Raw genomic sequence first — 17147 nt, 5'->3', positions numbered from 1 at the left:
TTTATGGAAACTAAGATCGAATATGCTAAAATTCATGAACTTGGTTCGGGAATATTTTTAGTGTTGAAAACAGTGAGTACTTTTTCCAAAAAAGCGTAAAGAGATGGAACAGAAAAATCGACTGAAATCAAATTCGTGTTTTCCTTATTTTTATATTGTAAAAGTTGCACGAAAGCAGGTGTATGGATATTTGCTTTTGCCACGTCTATCGATTTTTAACTAAACGAAATGACAGATTTTAGATTAGCTGTGCTCCCCTACATTTTTGACATTTGTGGTACAATACTCAAGATGAAGTATATAGGGTATCCGTGTGATTGAATTTTCGTCCTTATCGCACAGCAATAAAATACATTTTGCGCTTGTGTAAAAGTTTTCAATGTGTTGGATACAAGTACGTAGGGTAAATAGCGCAGGAGCGCAAGTTTTCATGCGCAGTGGATTCCTCCTCGATTTCCCTGGTCGATCGTGGTTTTCCATTTAGTTTTTCAGCTGATCACGCTTTCTACAGCCGCATAGCAGACCGTCCGTGTCGTGGGTCATGTGCGAAACTGTCGCAGCGTTGTGAAATCGCTGAGTGATTGTGTTGTGTAGTTGTTTGAGTAGCTAGTGCCAGTGAAAATGTTTTCAGGACTTACTAACCAGGTCAGCTCGTGGATGGGGGCGGCTAAGGGCGAGCCCCAAGATGAGGAAGTCCCGACCCCAACAAAAGAGGCGACCGTCGAAGCCGCGGTAGAAGGCGAAAAACAAAGGTACATGATTCTCATTGTTTACATTCTCTTGGCCTTACTCAATTCTTCCGGAATTCCGATGTGTAAAAAATTACTTTTAAAAATGTATTTTGGCTCTTTCTGTAGAGAAAACAATAACTCATTTTAGTTAGTAATTTACCATGGAGGTTTGCTATAAAGGAATGTGTAACATATTGCAAGGTTTTTCCACGAAACTTATTATATCGTATACTTGTTCAGAGCTTCCGTAAAATATTGATTTCAGACCTCACAATAGGTAAATAACTAGGTCAAGTACTTTAACATTCCATTGGAACTGGAATGGGAACTCTGTGAAACTAATTAACTGTTTAAGCCATAATTTATTCTGAAATTCTGATTTTAATGCTTAAAAGTAACTTTAACTTATTTTACTAATGCTTTTAGAATGAGATTCCTTAGTTTTGAGTTCGAAAATATGACTACAAGGGATGATGTAATATTCTAGAAAATCTAGACATTCAAATGACTCATTTATTACTTTATTAATTGTTATTCAAATGTAAGTATTTTCCACAGCCCTACAAAAGGAGGTAGCAAGCTGGACCTCATCACCAATGTGAAGTCTCAGATGACCGGGTGGCTTGGATCTGGTATCCCCATTCCTGGACTGAGGAAAAATGAGCCGGCCCCAGAAGCTGTCCCTGAAGCAGCACCCGTAGAGCCAGCCGAGGCTGCTGAACCAAAACCTGAGGGCAAAGATGATGATGATAATTCTAGGTATAATAGGTACGAGGGGTTGGCGGATGTAATGAGTTGGAGCGGAGCAGTTTCATGCTTTTTAATTTCCTTTTATAGTTGGTGTGTTGGTTCTGATAATGAGATAATACTTTTTTATATTTTCTACCAAAAATCAGAAAATATATCTAATAGTCTACATAACCTAAAACTCCCACAAAAAATATTAATCTATGGTATGAAGATGAAGGAAAATTGTAAGTTAGCACTTGTCATTAAATTTGGAGGTTTAATTGTTTTCTTTGTCCATTCATAAATCCTTATCAATAAAAACGTAAAATTAGGTAGCACAAAGAAAAACAGTTGTGCTATTGATTAGATATCACAATTAATATCTTGATTCTAGTTTTCTTTATCAGGATCAATACACTTACTGAAATATATATAATATTAAAGTTATAACAAAATTTTATACCAAAAAAAAAATTTCTTTGTTTTTACGCCTTTTTGACACTGGATGCTACAAATTCAGCACTTCAAAATTGTACTATGAACAAATTTGCTTTGCTTGATTCGGTCACATTATTTTTATTGCTTTTCGGCACTTTTATAAAATTATCAAGCACTTTTTTCTCGAAATTCACATTTTATTTCATAATTGGACAATTTCATGAATTTTGGTTTTGTAATACGATAAAAACGTAACGAAAACATTCGTATTAGTTACTAGGATATAGTAACATAGTTACATAATGACCCCTAACTGACTTTAGAATATTAGATTAATAAAAAAAACACAATATTTCTAATTTTTTAGATGCACACGCAAATTTAACAAACTCATTTATTCTGCTCAAACCCCATTTTTTATTTCTCATTGTTGTGCATTGTTAGTGTACTGTTTTATAAAATAATCTATTTAATATGGTCTAGGCACATTCTAATTACTCAAACCCAAATGTAGTACTTAATTTCTAACTCTTTTAAATATCAATCTATATTTGTAGAATGACGACCGAATGTTGTCCTGCTCTGATCAGCATTTGTTTAAACAATGAATTTGGCTAGACTGCACCATACCTTACCTAGTTATAGATAAGGATTTACTGCGCATTAGTTAGGCGTGGTTTTTACTTCGTTTCTGGCTGTAAAATAATAAAAACGCGTGTAAATGACGTATTGTGCACATGAACTTGTATGGAAAAAATGATTAAAACAGTTAATTAATAGACGTTATGTAAACAGGTTACGAGAAAATCAATACACATGCAGGATGGACTTCTGTCTTTTTAGTACATTGTTGCCTATTTCTTTTTTCTGTACTAACTTGAAATTTTGCTATAAATATGAAATGAGTCCTCAGCAACTTTAAACACTAAAATCAGCTTCCCCCGAAATGAAATAAATTCAGGACTGGCAGAATATTATTGCAAATAGACGGCAGGGACTTTCTTCCGCTCCATTGGAGATGCAATCATCCAGTACAATCATAAGCTCTGAAATACTCTGAATCATGTTTTAAAAATAGAGCAAAAAGTCGCGACATTTCCGTCGCTCGAAATCGAAGTATTTCTCCGTTGCCTTTCGCAACCCCATTACGTAATAGTGGTGGGTGCTAGTGTGCGGATCATTTGCTGCTCTCAGCTCAGCTCAGCTTCCAGATTGAGGTCGACTATACGAAGCGAGAGAACCAGTGAATATATTTTCATGTGGCTGCGTATTGATTTTTCACGCAACTCCTGATTTAGGGTAATGGCCGGCGATTTATTTGACGGTGAAATATTGGCGAGGTAATGACTGGCCTCTAACTAGTATGATAAATGTAAAGGGCGTTTCAATGTTGTGCCGCTTCCGGCAGAAATGGGTCGCCAAATTATTATTTGCGGCTTTGCCTTTTATTGTTATTACGAAAATTTTCTTAATAGATTTTCTTTAACCAGGCTTTGGATAAGATTATTTGTTGTTGGTTAAAGATGGATTCCTTGACAATCTTTTATTCCAACACTGGGAATACCATTTCAGAAAAACAAAAATCTTGTGCGCTTAAACTAACAGGATTACCCATCTAAACAGGTGTTAAGATAAAGCGGAAGATAAAAGAATATTTGGAATATCCAATCCACACTTAGTTAGTTATTGTTACATTACCTTATTGATTTTGATGTGGTTGGTGCAGCGCTACCGGCGGCGCGGATAGCAGGCCAGCCTCCACTGGCGGCACCCCCACCGAGGAGCAGGGACCTGGCGGTGTCGGCAACGGTACGTATGTAGTTAGATTATAACGACATTATCATTACTAGCTTGTATTTCATCCTTTATTTAGCGATGAACGAAAACTAAACTGCGCAAGTCAATAGGCTAAGCAGCATTTTATGCCAGCTTCTTGACTTGCCCATACAATTGCAAAAGCCCCCAAAAATTGGGACTGAATAGGTTTTCCTGAATTTTGGTTGGCAGTGATCGCTACTCCCTTTTCTGATACGTTAATGAAAATGTTATTACAATTTAAACAATGGGACATCAATTCGTTATTATGAGTCTCGGGGTAGAAAAGCCTATTGCCATACATTGGATTCAATTCTATCCCCACATTTATACCGAGAATACACAGTGTGTCTTTTAATATCATGTAATTACAATATCGGGGTGCGATATCGTCGACAGCTTTTCATTATAATTTCATATTCATTAAGTCTATTTCCATTTTTCATTCCTTTGTTGTATTTCCCTTTTATAGATTGCTTTTATTATTTTGACCTCCTGTTTTTTGTTGTAGTATGCTATTTTTTGTTTTATTTCCCAGTTCCAGGTGGCCAGAGTAGAAACATGTTTACAGATGCTATTGAAGTTCCTGATATGCAGGAGTGTTAGTATTTTGTTTGCTTTTGTTTTATTTTATTTCCTGAATATTTTTACCAAGAGGATACGATTATTTATTAATATATCCCGAAGCCTATACACTATACAGAGCACAAAGAACTATAAGCCTCTCTTAGAATTTCAAATCCGTATTTCATCGAACCAGTTTCCCGACACTGACATAGAAATTGCCTCTTGTCCTTCAGACCAGAGATATGTTTACTCAACCATTGAAATTCAACACTATTGAATCCCTTTTTCGTCCTCGAAAAACGTTTGGACTGATGTGAATTGCTTTTAGTTTATTTACGCTGGTTTTGGTTAGTTCATTCAGTTTTTCGAGTAGTTTATCATGAGTATAATTTATTGAACTTCAAACAATATTGCCCGATGACAAAAAACTTAAAATGATAACTAATTTGAAGAAAAAGCTCAGACGAAATATAACGATTAGTATTCACTTTACACACATAATTACAATTCTCCATTATTTAACAGTGACGACAAAGGCAGTAGCCGGGGCCAAGTCCCTGGGTAACTTCCTGTACTCTGCTGTCAACAAGGCTGGGGCTAAAGTGAGCGAGGCCAGCGCTAAGATCAAGAAGACCGTCGAGGAAAACGTAAGTAGCTTAAAAATGCAATTATAATGATTTATTTTCCAAAATTACGAGTAGTTTTTAAGTCGTTTCTCAGTAATCGAACTAATATGCTATCGCGTGGCTTGGATATTAAAGCGATACCAGGAAAATAAGTCATTCCCTGTAACAGTATTATCGATACATAAATAATAACGTCCATATGGGTTTATGGAATTGACCAAAGCGTTTGATGCTCTTCGACCGCATTAATACATGATATGTGTATGAACTTTACCGTATCCCGCACATTTAGTTGCTTTTAGTAAATGTCTGGCAATAAACCCAGACGTATAAATAATCCTTCACCGAAATATTCAGAAGCCTTAACATAACATTAAGTTTGTATGGAAATCCGTGATTGTTTCGCCAAGGGAGAGATTATGGGTCCCATGGGTTGTTTAACTAAGTAAAGGTCGTTTATTTCTGTGATCTGGATAGATTATGGGATTGGCGTGTGCGTGTTGCTACGTATTCGTAAGTACTATTGAGCTCGGGTCGGCAGGAATAACGTTTTATTGTCGGCTCCGTGCGAAATTGTCGCGGGTGGTTAAGTGCCAGTTATATTTTATTGACGTGAACCTTATTAATTATGCAGCCTAAAAGCGTACGCTTTTATCGTGACATTTAGAAAACTATCTTGAACCTATTTGGCTCAAAATTTCCATTAGTTATTAAGTCGACCCAGAATTAAAATAAAATTCAACAAAATATTTTTATTTTTTATTGTTTCCAGTATTGTTTGAGTGAAAATTATTAATGTAAGGGGCCTTAATGTGACAGCGAAACTGTAGAATAAATGGATTTACTTTTGGCACACTACGCTGAACCATTTTTGGGACAGAAGTTTCAAAAGCCTGATAAGAAGAATAATGAACATTCTAAAAAAATCTAGACGATCTCAATGCTTTGTAAATTATAATAATTCGCTGTTTTTCTAAATTGAAGCACTTGACGAGGCAGACACATTATTTTCATTTATGTGTGTTGCTAGCCAAGTTATTGAGATATTTGGCAACTTTTACGAATAAGGTTTTTGGCAGACCAGCTAGACATGGGTACTTATGCCAATAGAATTGTGTTTGTCTGGCAACTGGTCTTAAGCAATTGGAAGTAAGATTGCATAATTTATCCAGAGAAATACTTGAAACTACTACTATTTTTGGAAGCCTCCATTCATGGATATGGATAGTTGTTTTGAAAGTTAAAGTTTTCTTCGAACGAAATCAATACTTCGTCCGGTTCTTCGATTCAAAAACTTCACGTCCTACCGCTTGCAACTTTAGATGATGAAGCGTTTCATATGTTGTTGAGGAACGTTCTTCTCTAACCGGGTTTACACCAACTTTGTATTGGTTTTGCTGCAGTTTAAATTAGTTGAGATTCCGCTTCACTGGTCCGGGCTATCGGGTGATATCGAGTTTGTACGGTAAATTGCGTCAGTTGCTTGGAACTCTCGTGGAACCCGATCGATATAATGGCGACTGTGGTTTTCCTACGTTTTTACTTCGAAATAGTCTTAGCGCTGTAATTAAATATCTTCACATTAATGGTTAATTGACGCGTCCCTTCTTTTAGCTTCAATTTGATGTCGGTTAACATACTTAAGGCGTAACCAATAGTCATAACGTAATGGAGTAATTTGGACTATTGTCAGACGATTTATGATTGTAGGATATCCAAGATAAACTAAAAGAGTTGATTAAACTCCGCGAAGGAAGCGTTCATTAATTAAGTTAGATAACGCGAAAGTCATTACGGTGAACAAAACTGGCGCTAAGGGGAGCCCAGACGAGTGCGAAGCGAGATAAAAAGTTTGAATTAGTTCAGCCGAGAAGAATTGAGTTATCGAGGATCAGTTTTGGTGCTTTAGGCTTTTTTTGATGGCCGAATTTAATAAGGTGGTGGACGTTACTAGAGTATTAATTTATTTTTTGGTACTCTCGGTCCAGAAGTGAAATTGTTTAGGGGTCTGTTTAAATTGATATAGAGAAAGCGTGATGAGTTTCTTTGGTTTCTAATGCGTTTACTATTTTTTATCTGATGAATAAACGAGATAAGACAAGCGAATCACTAATATCCCACTGAATACCGGAAACAAAAAAACCCCGTCTTACAAAGAATTCAACTCGAAATGTTCAAAAATAAAATGAGTACTTAAGTACATAAAATAACCAAGGAAACGGCTCATTTTTAAATCGAGGGATTAAACAAATGCTGACGTAATATTTTGTATCGTAAGAGAAATGAGGTGGCAGAAAACCGATCCCCTATCTGTATAAGACCCATTAACGCCGACACATCTAAATGGTCGCCGTTTATTAAATAATGGCTGCCGGTAGCTTCGCTTACGAGGAAATAAATATCAACTTCCTTATTATTTTTTGCGATACATATTTTCTTCCGTTCATGTAGATTGTTTCTCCATCTAGAATGTAGGGGTTTATAAAGTTGCCCAAAGATTACCATTATCTCATTCCTAGAGGTAATCCCGTTTTCAGACGTCCAAAGGAAGGTAAAGGCTCGGCTTAGCCCGAACCACAGACAAACACAGCTCTTGAATAGTTAATGCGAACTTACTAAAATAACTTCAGCTACTCTATGGAGTAAGCCATGGAAATTAAAGTTAATCCGGACTCGTGAATATTTAAATTAAGTTCGAATTGAAAATTTTACAAAGTTATATTTAGAATATCAATTGAAAGACTGAAACTTGATAACTTTAATCGTTCCACTAATAGACACAGTGTTCTCGATAAAACACTGTGCACCGATTCCTGTGAAGTGGTAACTTACACGGTGCTAGTTCCTGTATAGTTGGAAAGCGATACGAGTGTGTTATTTGGCTCAGAGCCAGTTCTAGAAGAATTAGGGCAAGGCATAATGCGGGTATGACGCAAGGGGACCAACGTACGTAGCTTTGTGACAGACGAGTGAACAGCGACGGAAGGACAAAGAGATCTCTTGTTAAATATTGGAACAATTCTTGAATGTCAGACTTCTTTGTTCTATGCGCGCCTGGTATGTTTGCCAGCGGGGCGTCCGTATAGCGTTAGTGGGTGTTCCCATTTCAGAAGACTAAGTTATTCTTTATTCAACTGAAATTCCGAACTCTTTGTCTTGGTATACCTGTTAACACCAATAATTATTTCCTAATTCCTAAAGTTTCAAGCAGAGCATTTTCGATCATCTGAGTGTATCATATTGATACAGGCTCAAACACTCAATTGAACAAAACATTTTTATTTATTTTTTCTAGAATTGTCTGAAAAGTTACTGACTATGATGAAGTATTAATACCCACTTGTGGTTTTACCCAATATTCTATCTGGTAAATTTCAACCATGATACAAAAAGACCATGAAAAGTGGTTTTGGTTTACCATTTAATATTATTTCGTATCGATACTCAATTACTGGCAAAAATCCCCTTTTCGTTAACCAATCGCCCAAGGGGTAGTATTTGATCGAATAATTCTTCAATTTCCAACAGATCTCATTTCCATTTACAATTTCAATATCAAATCATCATAAATGTTTTTTTTTTGTATTTCAGCTCGTCTGTTTATTGGAGAGTGAAATACTCTTAACGTAAATGTAATAAATTTAAGTGTTCATTAAGATTTTTTCCATGTACATTGCTAATACAAAATTCCTTTTTTTCCTTATTACTCTTTTTTCAAGTGGTTTACAATGATCTATTCGTTCGTCTATCATCTTGGCAAGGTCCTCGTTATATCATTCGGAACAATATAATAGTAAGAACAGGACAAGTATAAGTCGAGTTCTGGCTAAGCAAGAAAATTGTTTACCCATCATGGGGACAGACGGCTTAGCTTGACCCTGTTAGATACAGAAACCCAAAATAAACCAATAGGTATTCCATCATTCCTAATTCTTTCACCACTACGCCACTAAAAGTCCCTTTGACGACCCATCTAAGAGTACCATTTCTTTTACGTACAAACTATATTGCCTTATAAAATGGAGGAACTAAGGACACTTTATGTAACGGTACCAGTAATTGAGTTCGATCCACTACCTGAGTGCCGCGCTCAGCCACTGAAGCAGGTTTATCAGATAATGATGGTTATGTACCTGTAATTAAGGGTTATGTAGTAAATAATGCTTTTAGTCGCTCGGATGCTGTTCAAACTCACTTATGCTATGAATGGGGAAGTTTTAGATGCTGCTTTTATCGATAATTGGGTTCCTGAGATGCGAAGCTTGAAAGGCTACGGTCGTTTTAAAATAGTTTTTTTTATGAGGTAGGAAATTACTCGCTAAGTGTACTAGGTAATTATTTTAGCTTGAATGGGTTCCATATTTTGTGTGGAAAAAAATGTCTGCAAAAAATCTTCTAACAAACATGGTTTTAAGATTTGGATCCTAGTTATATATGATTATAGATAACACCAGCATACAGGTGCATGCATAGATGATACATATAATGTATAATATTCTGCTGTTTCCTGCGTACAAATATTTTACAGTCTACCTAAAAGTTATATCGATGAAATTTTAGCACAATATTTCTGTTAAATTCCCGCATTGTTCCATAATATACCAATTCAACGGTAATATCAGAATATTCTCAATAGAAAATTCTAGAATATATTTAGACCGAGAAACAATTGAAGCGTAATGGCGTCTGTGACGTAATGCCGATGCCTTTTGTGTGGCGCTGAACGAGGAAATTCATGTTATTGAGAAAACGTTTTGTGTAGTTGTGTAAGTGTGGGTGTATAAAAGCCAGTAGTTACTAAAAGGTTTAGCAAAAGTCCTTTTTTGTTAGTAACTATATACTATCCCTTTATGTAATTCCTTATAAATTGTTAAATATATTGTCTGTCTCTCAGATTCCGGTGTTATTGTTTCTTTTTACTTATGAGGCAGGAACGGAAACCAACAATTAAGGACCCGTTGTGAGTCCTACTCGCACTTCAACAGTTTAAATATCTTTTCGTATTTTCTCCTTACGAAATGTACTCCAGAACTTCATGATCAAAAAAAAAATACGGCACCTAAGTCCCCCCTTGTAACCATGGTAACTAAATAATAATGTTCTGTTTATCGTGTTTTCCGTCCTATTCTGGTATCCGATGGTCCTTTTCGACCCTCGTCAGGGCTCCATATCGGGTTTTTATAGCGGTGTTTGGCGGCAAGATATTTACCTGGCTGACTTTTGTCTTGAAATATGGCGGTAGTAAACTGCTTTAAATGTCTTGACCGTATCTTGGTATGTGGGAACTGGATATATTATAGGTTTTCTTGGAAATATTTTATGTTCCAACCGATTCTTTGGTTCAGATTTTTTGTTATATTTAAGGAAAGATGCAGAGGTGCGCAATGATAGTACTCAAAAACGTCATGTTTGCGGTTCTATACATGTATGCACGAGGCGTAGGCACCACTGTACCACAAAGTACCAATCTGAAATTTTCAAAGCTATGTGTTCTTTCTTAAATCGTCAGAAAGCTTGGATTCCAAATATTGGAATCTGAAATCACCAACCCGCAGTGAGCTAGCGTGATGATCACTTTTGAAACAGAATCACCCTCTGTCGAGTACTTGACTCTTTTCCGTGCATCATCTAGCCATCTCGACAACTCGACTCTTGGTCGGCCGAAAGGAGAAATTACAATACATTTCTATTAAACGCAAATATAGAACAGTTTTCTCCGAAGAAGAAGAAAATAGAAATTATATGAAGAGATACTATAAAAATCTATAATAGTTTTATTGAACGTTCCCCAGTTTCACATTTGCTTTGAGCCGTACGAACGTCGAGAATATTAGGAAATTCCCGCGGCGCACTTCCACTCTTGGTTTCATACTATCTTTGAGTTCACGATATTTTTAGGATTAAAAATAGCCTTTGATCTCAACTGGGAAAACGAAAAGTATATTTGTGCAAGAATAATGTAAATGGAAGGTGGATAAAATATCGATATAGTTTTAGAATATTTCTTAAACTATACATTATTTTTTACAGGAATGTTTATGTATTTAATTTAATCGTGAAATAATTTTATATCAAATATCCCAGAACTAAACCTGAACTAATTGTAAATCCCAACATTGTAATTATATTATCACATCTGAAGCTTGTTCCAATATTTCGAATTAAAAGGATCTACTAAACTAACTCTTCCTAGTGTCAGTCCCACATATCCTTTACTTCAAACAACTTAACAGAACTCCTGTATATCATCGTAGAATGTTCGAGAAAATGTCTTCTTTTTGGCGACCAACCGCTTGTTAAGTACTTGCTTAGCTCGCTTTTGTGCCAAAAGGATGGTTTTAAGCCGAGAGTTATCTTAAAACGACTACATCTTCGTAGAATTTTAACAAATGGTCCTGTTTTGTTGTTTCCATTTCGGTGCTTTAAACCTTTTGAGAGGTTTAAGACGGAATGAATCTTTAGTTTCCAGAATTTGCGCTTAGAGAAATTTCTCCTCTTAATTCTATATTGCGTGCTTAACTGAATAAATGTCCAGACTTTAACGCTTCTAAATAGTTTTATTCAAAATCTAAGCAAGAGCTATTAAACAATTCAGTTGTTTAACGCTCTTAGCTTTCGTTGTATCGACAACGCCCACAAGTTATTTATTTGAGGATCCAGTAACTACTCGGTTTCCACCTGCAATGCGCAACACTTTACCAACTTTAATGTCAAGTCATTGGCAATCTAATCCAGTTTATGATCAAAGGTTTTTGCATGTCAAAATAATGCTGAAACTAAAAGCGTCAATTAAATGCCTAGTATTACTAATCCAGTACAAGACTTCCTATAACGCCTTTAAAACTTAGCCTTCATTGCTTCTTCTACGTTTTCTATTTTTTTTGTTTTTTTTTTGCAACAGCGATGTACTCCTAAACAGTTTACAAAATGACTTGCATCCAGAGAGTGCTTCCAAACAATTTTGAAGAGTGCTGTTCTAAAATTCTATCGGCTGGTTGTAGATAACAGAATTTATGCTGCCAATACCGCTGATAGTCTAACAGTATTTTTTGATTTATTTGGGGTAGGTAAAAAATACTTTAGTGTAAAATAAATTTGGTCTTGAATAAAATAGTACATAGAAGATAGAGTGACTTTTTATAGGTAATAAAATACTATTATTATCTATTTAACCATAACTTAAGTCAAGGAATGATAGAAAAAAAGTATGATGATGTAACACTTATAGGAACAGGGCGGGGAAATCTTCATGGCAAGGAGACACGTTTTTAGATAAAAATTGCGAAAAAGCTACGAAGGCTATATAAGTTTGCATATAAAAGTAATTCAGTAAATCAATGTAATTCTGCCTTTAGTAATACAATATCTAAAAAATACACTAGGTAATGCAATTCTTCTGCGCGAGCATCTCAAAAACAAAGCTAGACTTCCCAAAATCGATGCTCCCCAATCCATTATGTAACTGGGTCGTTTGTTTTGTAAATCTCTGAGTATTCTGCCCGATTCAAGTTTAATACCCACAAAAGTCCATTTAAAAACAAGGTCGAAAGTTAAATGTACCCTTGTTCGCGACTAAAAGCCACTCGGTTGTCCTATAGCGATAGCCTCCGAAAAATAAATTAGTATTCATTGAATTGATGCAGAATTTTTACATTTGGGAATTGAAAATGTTGAATGGCAGCTGCTCGCCTGCCGTAATATTTAAATAAAGTTCTTTGTTTTTAATTCAAAAAGGGTTAAATTAAAATTCAGGAGTCTTTTTCCAGGTGCGGTGAATGACGTTTCTGTAATAATTAATTCATGGCTCTTTCAGGTTTCGGGTTTTAATTTTATTGGAAGCATCGTTGTCCTGAATTATGGTACAGAAAACCTGTGTTATCGTGCTTGAAAATAAGTATTAGGGTTCTATAGATAGAACGTCTTTGATGGGTATTTTTCTTATTATTGAGATTACCATTAATTCCGTTACTTCATTATCTCCTTGCCCTCTTCTAAATCATAGGGATAGGTAACATGTGTGTTCATTTCAATTTATCCCCAGAACTCTTGACATTCCTTATTTAACGATTCATTTATTATGTTATAAAATCTTTTACCTTTGCCAAAATGTTGGACGTATAAATTCACACACCTAAAATAAATATTTTTGGGTCAAATATAATTTTCATTCCTACATTTAATATAACTGAAATATTTTAATTCAAACCACCCTACCATTTCGTTGCTAACGATGAACAAATTGGCCTCGATAAAAATAAACTCATTTTGACCTCGGCCCACAACGACCAAGTTTGACCTATGTATGTATGTATAGCGGCTTACCCTGTTACAACCGGGTCGACTCAACCGATTTGAATGACCGTATCCGAATTGAGTTTTAATTACTTTCAGTTTGGTCTGAAATCCATTCGTGTTGGAGTGCGGAAAACTAATATTATTTGAGTAAACGTGAAAAGTTTTATGATATGATAACATTAGTTGTTTACAATCAATCGTTTATTTTAATGTGTTCGGCGTACCTTTTTTCTTGCACCCGAAGATGATATTCTACAATTAGGCAATCTATGGTGTTGTGGTTTATGTGCCACATAGAGCGGCTGCATATTTCACCTGCACCCTATTTTTCAGGATATCGAAAATGATGGATGGAAGATTTTATTTTATGTGATAACCTAAAAAATAAGAATGATGTATTTCTTCGTGTTTTATTGTCGCGGGGTCGTTAAAACACGACCTTATTTCCTCAATTCGGTTCATTAAGTTTTTTAATGTTCCCAGAAAGTAGGTTTCCTGAGGTTCACCTTTTTAATATGCTGCTTTGTCGTCTCTCCCTATTTCCCTTGAGTGCTTTCCTAAAAGAAGCCTCTTAGCATTAAATATTCACTGAGAGAGTCACAGAAACTGTGGTTCACCGTTTAATTAAATATTTTGTGATTATTCTTGAAGCAAAGGCTTAAATGTTTTTGGACCAAAATTGTCTAAACCCTTCAATTATGGATGAGAAAGATTCGATGTTTAGATGTTAATTGCTCAGGATCGCCATAATCGTTGTAATTTGGATGAGTTTGGCATTTTGAAGGGAAATAGTCATTATTCTTAGATGGGCATTTTGGGCTTTGTAAATTGCTCGAATTTAATGTTGCGTAATTAAAAGAACGGTTTAAAATGACGTATTTTAGAATTTTACTGCAGCTACCAATGATTTTCACTGCCCCGCGTTGGGTGCCAATACTGCAATACAAAATTTATTGCTAAGCTAATACTAAGCCTATATATTTCAATGCCTAGGCTAAACGGCTTAAAGTCTCAGCGAGATGCGGCGAAGCGTCGACGCGCCGACGTTTACACGTTGTATTATAACTCTGGGGGGATAAAATATAGCTGACAGCTCCCGGTGTTGGTACCTAGTTCAGACAGTTTTCTTACTACCTGGGTTACCCCCGTTTCCTTAGAATATTCATCTCTGCCTTGAGTTATATAAATCGTAAAACTTGGCTTTCTAAAATAAGACGTTATATTTCTCCATAAATTTGAAGTTTGACCAGCGAGGGAAGAGCATCTCTGCATGAATCGTGAATGAAATTGTTTTGTAATGTGCCTGAAAAATGCGCTTCCAAGGAAAAGGTTGGTTCCAATGGTTCAAAGTGTGTTATAAAACATCCTTACGCATTTAGGCTTACTAGTTTTCAAGATTCAATTCGGTATCATTAAAGATTGATTGAATTACTGGTCTTTATTTGGAACTGCCCGCTCGCTAAGAAACTGATTCCTATAAGCTTTCAGATCATAAATATGTACTAAAATCGTGGGAAGTATCCAATTTTTATTTCCACGAAATTCTCGCGAAGTCGCTATCTCGCCAGTTCTCGATAATTGATTTCATTTATTTATTTAAGTAACAGTTCTTTTTCGATAAATATATACTCTTAAGATGCCGAAGCTTGAATTTAGAAAGAAGGGAAAATTACGTAGGCGTATAATTGTTCTCCGTAAGGTAAAGTATGAATTAATTTCAGGCTTCTGAATTTTTTATGAACTTAAATTACTTCAGCTATTTTTAGACTGGTTATAAATATTTATAGAACTTTGATAAAGTAAACACGTATTTTTTACCTGACTGATGTTTTTGACTTCCGAATATGATAAAAACATTTTCGTTTCAATGTCGGCTTTGTAGAAAAACCTTAGGATTCACTTATCTTGTTAGTCAAAACTCACATCTTTACCCAAACCCTACAAAAATACCCCTTGTATTCTTAGGACAAAAATCGGATTAATGAATCACAAATTGATTTCGTCGCCGTCGGCAGTTAGTCTCGCAGAGTACCCTCATAGGGGAGGGGTCGGCGAACTAACTTAGTCAATTACCGCCCTTCGTCTGTCGTCGGCAGAAATAAAAGTCGTTACTTTGACTTTCACAAGGATCGCGTTTAACTGCCCCTAACTCGCAACACTTGGACCTCTGTCAAAAAGCGTCGCAAAACTTGCTCTTATTTTTATCAGGATGGAATGTAATGGATCTGCAGCCGTATCTGCGTAAATTGTAAGTGCTCGTTTCGTAAAGTTGTTTGCTTGTGGGGGTCTCCGCACTTTGTTTACAACTGTGGAGATTTATGGACATTATCTGACGATGTTTTTGCTGTCTCTCGCTCTTTGCGTAAATTTGCTTAAGTTAATTGTGAGTGCTGATGAAAACGTTTAATTTGCATGTTTATTTTCGAAAGAATTTTAATTAACATTTTGGTTTTTTTTTGTAAGCACTGCAAGAAATTGTTTTGAACTTTTCTTATTGACTCATGTTAGATCCGTGAGTATAAATTAGAAATTAGAAAAGAAAATGTGACACAAAAATTATTACCACCTCAATAAAAATCAAACAATATTCTATACGAAAATGGACCTCTCATTATAGAAGACATATTTATTTTCCATTCTCCGTTCCTAAAATAATTCGTCTTCACTTGTTGGACCTTTGAACGTGGATTCCCAATTTCGAAATAACAAAATGTCAGCGAAGAAAATATATTGTCTCTGGAAAAGGGTGATAAAAATGTTTGCCTTTTATTTCGTAAGTACTTGTATCTCTGTAACAACGTTGTGAGAATCTGGGATTCTTGAGGAAAATCAGAGTACATTGACCCTTTGTTGTCAGATGATGTCTGGTCCTTTATGGGGCAGGATGAGTATTGTTGCTCCCTGACATATTAACTTCCTACCGCTTTCGTGGTGACATGGCTTTTCTGAAAATGTCTCATATCGGTAATTTGGCTACCACTCTTTCCTGCTCTGGAAATTTTGCTGTCTATGTAATTAGCTATGTAATTTTAAATAATAAATCATCATGAAGCGAAACTTTTTGTGGATCAAATGAAAGCCTCAGGGGTACTATCACAAAAGTTTCATCGTCAGAACTATTAAAAGGCTTTGTAATGTTACCGGACAATTAGCCTTCACTAATGAGACCCAAAAACTGTATTTAAACGATACAAAAAGTTTTTGTAACGCCGCCGAACGACGCCGATTGAGGAAATCTGTGATTAATGACGCGTACCTACTTTGGAGTTAATTGTTACCGGGAGCCGAACTTATAATTATATTTTGGGGGAATTTTAATGTTGTTTTAACAGGTTGCGATAACATAATTCAATTTGTCCCTTTGTTTTAGAAGGTATTTAAATCAATTAGCTCATGGATAGGAGAAACTGAATGGAAATTTTGAATATAAAAAGTTATGGGTTATTTACCGAATAGTAACAAAAATTGGACAATTGTTTCGGTGGTTTTCATAAGTTGCTGTTGTGCCTCTTGTTTAGCCAGTGGCAATAATATGAGTTGACTTTTAATTAAAAAAGATACACTCATAAATTTTACACCCTCGTAGTAGATACGTTGACCTTTTTTGAACTCAATAACTCACTTTTTATATTAATATATTCATCTATGTGAGTGAAATTTATATCAGGTTCTGTTGGCTTTTACGTTTTATTCTTCCCGTTACCGTTTCATATTTCAACTCGTGAGACCTCAAAGGATGTTCTCACTTAGGTTTCAGCTTTGTACCGTTTGACTGAAACCTATTCCTTTGTGAATTAATACCTAAAGAAAACGTGCTTGTGGAGCTTAAAAAATAGAACCCCGGTTTTTGTTCTGGTCTGTTTCTTCTGATTCATTTCGATACTATAATTTATCAGTGTTCACTAGGGTTTTTTGTTATTCAACATAGGTTTTAGTATAAGAAATG

General features: G+C 35.5%; 1 protein-coding gene across 6 annotated transcripts in view; it reads left to right on the top strand.

Moving 5' to 3' along the window:
- Nucleotides 1–292: 292 nt before the first annotated feature.
- Nucleotides 293–17147, top strand: part of LOC113501673 (synapse-associated protein of 47 kDa) — a 78727-nt gene continuing 61872 nt past the window's right edge. For 3 of the 6 annotated variants that reach the window (XM_026882858.1, XM_026882856.1, XM_026882861.1), the window contains exons 1-5: nucleotides 293–752; nucleotides 1290–1499; nucleotides 3625–3707; nucleotides 4252–4314; nucleotides 4806–4927. In XM_026882858.1, coding sequence (XP_026738659.1) covers nucleotides 622–752; nucleotides 1290–1499; nucleotides 3625–3707; nucleotides 4252–4314; nucleotides 4806–4927 — 609 coding nt within the window. In that variant the 5' untranslated portion in view covers nucleotides 293–621. The remainder of the gene's footprint in view (nucleotides 753–1289; nucleotides 1500–3624; nucleotides 3708–4251; nucleotides 4315–4805; nucleotides 4928–17147) is intronic. The other 3 variants (XM_026882860.1, XM_026882859.1, XM_026882857.1) reach the window with 2 other exon arrangements.

This window comes from Trichoplusia ni, chromosome 16, assembly GCF_003590095.1.
Source record: "Trichoplusia ni isolate ovarian cell line Hi5 chromosome 16, tn1, whole genome shotgun sequence".
In the NCBI taxonomy this organism is placed as follows: Eukaryota; Metazoa; Arthropoda; class Insecta; order Lepidoptera; family Noctuidae; genus Trichoplusia; species Trichoplusia ni.
Note: the sequence above shows the minus strand (reverse complement) of the source record. Positions and strands in the feature narration are given on the sequence as shown.